Raw genomic sequence first — 5,428 nt, forward strand, 5'->3', positions numbered from 1 at the left:
TTAAAAGGAAAATCACGTGAGTAATGATGCGTAAAGACGAGTAGACAACACGTTGGTCTACCTAACAATGCTCATGTGTTCTATGGTGTCTCCTGAAATGCTAAACCTCGATTCCTCATGATAGTCTAGCCTAATCCCGATCAAGCATCATCCTCAGATTCCTCTTGTTGGACTAAACTCGATCAGAACCGCATTAAGACAAACATACAAACAACTAGGTTACCGTACCCCGATCCCTCGTGATAATTTGATAAACTAGCCCTGTCCTATCAAGTTCTAAGAATCAGACAAGTTTCCACTGTTGAATGATCCTAACAAAGCATGCATCTACGTTATCAAGGTAAAAGCACACTGAAATGACGTACTGATAGCACAGAGAACACATAAAACATCATTAAATAGATATACATTATACAGGTATTTACATCAAGTACCTACAAGGAAGAACCAACAAAGGATTTAGCTCTCCATATCTAGAAAGCTTCCTTTACAATAAAGAGAAGAGAAAAATGAAGAATTGAAGAAATACAAGCGGTGAGGATGTCTCCTCCACCTCTAGAACTTCACAATCACTCACAGACTCATCTCAAGCTTTCAGGACAACTTCCTCTTCAAGCTTCGTTCTCTGCAGGTCTTCGCACAACAAAATCTCTCAAAACTCTTTGGATTCAGACCTTTCTATCTCTAGAATCTCTCACATGCAGAAGCTCTTCGAGAAAATGGCCAAAATCCTCTCCAAAATCTTATTTCAGGCTTAAATAGGTGGCTTTGTTTGTGCTAGCACGCTTAGCGCCACTATGGACCGCTCAGCGTGCATTAGTGGATTTCGGCTTAGCGCATGCTTTTCTCGCTCAACGGATGGACTGAAGCAGTGCGCTTAGAGGGATGACCCTTCGCTCAGTGCGCATGCACAACTCATCCTTCTTCCAAATTCTTCCTCGCGCTCAACTGAGGAGTGTTGCGCTCAGCGGATGGCTCGTTAAGCCAAAAGATTGGCTTAGCGAGAGGATGAAGATCAGCACTTCACAAACTTGCCTAATTAACCTAAAATTGAGAGGAAATGATTATTAAACACACAAAATGTGAATACTAAGTATTTATTACCTATCTTTTACAAAAATTAATTACAACACTACAAAATAACCATAAATTGAAGGAGTTTGATACAATTTACACAAGTTTTATACACAAAAGTTAGTCGTATTCATCGACTAACATCGGGGCAGCAGGTGGAGATGGAGTCGGTGACCTCTTACCAGTGGGTGTCCTTGAGGTTGCCACAGTTGAGGGAGTACCACTTGTTGTGGTAGGCATTAATGAGGGTGAAGGTTTCATCGAAGGACCAACAGGGTGGAGGGAGGCGGCGAGTGGAGGAGGGTGGAGTGGGGAAAGGGACGAAGGCTAAACTGTAGAGGTAGAGGGAGTCAAAGAAGTGAGAGGGAGAGTGAAGAAACGTGAATAAGCGAGAGAGTAAAGGGTGAGACATTATAAAAACACACTCACTTCAGAGATGGTTTTTACAAAATCGTATGTGACAACCTTTTAAGACAATTTTCACAAAACAGTTTCTAAGACGGTTTTATTAAAGAAACCTCATATTTACAAAATTACCATCGCCTTTATTAAGATATATTTTTTGTGATTGTCGTAGAATGTGCGTCGTAAAAAAAGGAATTTTTGGTATTGAGTCGTCCAATACTTGATTATCTACTTCTCCCTTATCACCCCCTGCCTTCATCTTTCACCTCGATCTCTTTTCTTCCCAAGACAAAACTCACACCCTTGAAGAACAAGCTTCTCCTCGACTAGGCCACCACCCCTTTCCCGACCAGGCCTTCATCACTCTCATAAGCTTTAACTTGGTGGTCTATCTCCACTGGTCTATCTCCACCTTCTTGCTTCTTGCCACTCTACCACTCTCCACTTCTTCTACGGAAACCACCATCTCTCCTTCACTCAAATCTACCACTTCCTTATGCCTCTAGTAGTAGTCCTTTATGTTCAGCTGCACCACGTGGCACCCCTCCTCCTAACACCTGGGCACCATCATTGTTGTGAACCCTACAACCTTCACCACCGCACAATCATCACCACCGACTGAATACCTTTACCCTTTCTTAACCCCAACACCAACCTGCCACCAAAAGTAACAACAACACCACCACCAACACTCCCACTAGCATCCGTCTTCCCAAGTTTCAAGTGGATGACGTTTTAGTCAGCTGCACATAGGATCCACCCCCACCGCACGAATGTTGTTATTGGTTGTGTCACAACTCACATCATTTTTATCACCAAACTCAAGAGAGAAACTTCTACGAGAAATCAAAATTTTCTCTTAATTAAAGGGAAAATATGTTGATTTGTGAATTGTGATTGGATGATAGTGCAAATACATAAACATTAAACTCTATTAATTAATATATTGTTTATTTATAAATTATATTTATATGTCCCAATTGGTCCATGGTTCAAATTCTGATCGACCATTAGATATGAATGAAATCTTGTTAGGAAGATTGTGTGCACATAGTGTCTCCAATGAAGATTAATCGTCACTTTCGGTGGACATATCATGGCCAGAAAAAAAAAAGATTTATATTTATTATTTTAAATCTATTTTACTTGGCTAAGTTTGGTGTTCTTGGCTTTATTATCGAAGTATCTTTATCTTCTTTAAAAAAAAAGTCATACAAAATTTAGAGGAACCGTGATGGGCATGGCCTTCATCAATCAAATGAAGGGAATTGTTACGCGCACCATTTGTTTTGCTAGTACACCCAGCACAACATATGTAATTCCCATAATGTCATTCCATAATTGGATTATGGATTACCAACTGAGCTAATAAACCAATTATATTATAAAATAATTAATATCGATATATATAACACTAAAATTTCTAATGTATATTTAATGCACATGTAAATACACATAATAAATTTTGTGACAGTTAATTTTGATCTAATAATTAATTTGTTTATTAGATCAAAATTAACTATCACAAAATTGATTATGTAAATTTACATGTGCATTAAATATACATTAAAAGTTTTAGTCTTATATATATCGACACTAATTATTTTATAACATAATTGACCTATTAGTTCGGTTAGTTAGAGCGTTGTGCTAATAACTCGAAAGTCGCGGGTTTGATTCCTACTTGAACTATTAACTTTAAATTAATTTGTGAAACATAGTTTTGAAAAAAAAATTAAAAAAATCGTATGGACCATATATGGGTTGGGCTGATCTGTAATTGACTTACGAATTATGAATCCGTAAACCAATTAGAGAAGGGTAATATGGAAATTACATATGTTATACTGGTATACCAGTAAAATGAATGGTGCGTATAGCAATTCTCGCAAATCAATAGTAACTTCCTACAAGGCCGTTACTCCCTCGAGCGTGGCAGTTACGTGTCCCACGATAAGCTGCACTGCCTTTAGAACCATGCCACGTGTGCAATGTTGGACACGTGTAAGATTTCAAAAGGGACACTTTAATCTATATATAACGAAAGACCGTTTCCTTTCCTCTGACCATTGAAATTATTGAAACAGAAAATTTGAAGAGTTTGTTTATTGTGAAAAAAAGAAAAATGCAGGCAGCAAAGAAAGCCATAGAGACCTTTAAGGAAACCGCAGCCAACATTGGCGCCTCTGCCAAGTCTGGCTTGGAGAAAACCAAGGCCACTATCCAAGAGAAGGTTGTTTTTTTTTGCCTCATTTTTCTTTCTGGGAATAATAATAAGTAAATAATGAATGTTCTATGTTGGCATTACTTAAGATTCATTTTTCATGATATCCAAACCATCTTTTCTTTGTTCTATGTTGGTATTGCTTGATTCATTGTTATTATTGTTGTGGAATAATAGCACACTATGTAATTAATATTATCGTACACATGTATGTGTCGTTCACAAAATAAAACATTAATCATATAAAATATTGTTTTTTGAGTTTATTTTGTGAGTGTTGTTACATTCTAAATCAATCAAAAATGTGAAATTATGATGGTTGGGAACAAACTTATCATGTTATACTTATAATTAGATGATCATATAAATCTCTAAACTTTGTGAATGTAAGAACTATTGAATTTTTTTATCAAACGGAGCAATCATGGATGCAATTTTTTTTTCTAATAGACATGATTAAACATTATTTTATAGATGATTAGCCCAAAAAGACAATCATGCATATTCTTTTTTATTCATACCGTCATGCATATTCTTTTCGAACTATTAAGCATTTCTAATGATTGTTCTAGATCAAATTTGAATGCCTATATATATATATATATGCCCAATAAATTGGGCCATTTTGTTATTGGGCTTCTCCTAAGTTTATAATTGGGCCTGAACAGAATGAGAAGATGAATGCAGAAGATCAAACTCAAATGGATATGGCTACCAAGAGGAAAGAAGAGAAGATCAACCAGGCTGAGATGGAGAAGCAGCAGGCCCGTAAGTACTACGCCGCTGCAAAACAATACGCCATGGCTGAGCACATGGCAAAGGGCAACCACGACACCGCCGGGCCTAGAATCGAGACTGCCACACACATCACCAGTGGGCCCGGGACTGACAATGCTATGTACTCTAACACTGGGCCTGGGACTGAGACTGCCACGTACACCACTAGTGGGCTTGGGCATGACAATGCTATACCCACCAGCACTGGGCCTGGGACTGCCACATATACCACAAGGCCTGGGCATGACAATGCTATACCCATAAGAACTGGGCCTGGGCCTGGGCCTGAGACTGCCACCTACCCCACTGGTGACTATGGACAAATGGGGGCTAACCAGGGCCATGAGCATGGACCCAGGCAAGGAGGACTCACTGAAGATGTAACGGCCCAAAATACCCTTGTTGCAGGTGGCAGTGCTCCTTCAAGTGGGCCTGGGCCTACTTTCAATTGAATAATAATTACTGAAGTTTGAATGTTCATTTGGTTTTTTTTAATTTATGTTCTGTTGGATATTTAGTTTAGGGTCTTTGCATTACTATGTGACATATCTTGTGTACTTGTATTGTCTCTTATATTTCTTAATTTTCTTAATTATGGGACCAATGTTGTATTGTATAAGGGAACATTTCGTTCCGTGAAGTTGCTATATCTGTTTATTTCAATAATAAATAAAAGTTTAGTAGTGAACTAATGGTGCTTTGGATTTTTTGGGATTTTATTTTACTTTGGATTTTTTGGGATTTTATTTTATATATATATATATATATATATATATATATATATATATATATATATATATATATATATATATATATATGTTGGAAGCAAAGAATACATTTTGGAGTTAGAAAACAAAAAGATGGTGAGAAATGCAGTTCGAATTTTGATGCTTGACAAGTGTGAACAGTTTTGGAAGAAAAAAAAGTGCCACACAAAGCAAGCTTCTC

The 5,428-nt window shown here is 37.5% G+C and overlaps 1 protein-coding gene across 1 annotated transcript; it reads left to right on the forward strand.

Moving 5' to 3' along the window:
* The first annotated feature begins 3,545 nt into the window (after positions 1–3,545).
* LOC100781445 (18 kDa seed maturation protein) lies at positions 3,546–5,168 on the forward strand. Its single transcript, XM_003533874.4, has 2 exons — positions 3,546–3,712; positions 4,372–5,168. The coding sequence occupies exons 1-2, from the start codon at positions 3,605–3,607 to the stop codon at positions 4,930–4,932; spliced, it is 669 nt and encodes a 222-aa protein (XP_003533922.1). The 5' UTR covers positions 3,546–3,604; the 3' UTR covers positions 4,933–5,168.
* The last annotated feature ends 260 nt before the right edge of the window (positions 5,169–5,428 follow it).

The sequence above is a fragment of the Glycine max genome, chromosome 9 (assembly GCF_000004515.6).
Source record: "Glycine max cultivar Williams 82 chromosome 9, Glycine_max_v4.0, whole genome shotgun sequence".
Lineage (NCBI taxonomy): Eukaryota > Viridiplantae > Streptophyta > Magnoliopsida > Fabales > Fabaceae > Glycine > Glycine max.

Bases quoted from the DNA above. Each gene is read 5' to 3' on its own strand.
- LOC100781445 (XM_003533874.4), top strand. From the start codon at position 3,605: ATGCAGGCAGCAAAGAAAGCCATAGAGACCTTTAAGGAAACCGCAGCC. The intron at 3,713-4,371 runs GTTGTTTTTTTT...GGGCCTGAACAG, and splicing joins AGGCCACTATCCAAGAGAAG to AATGAGAAGATGAATGCAGA.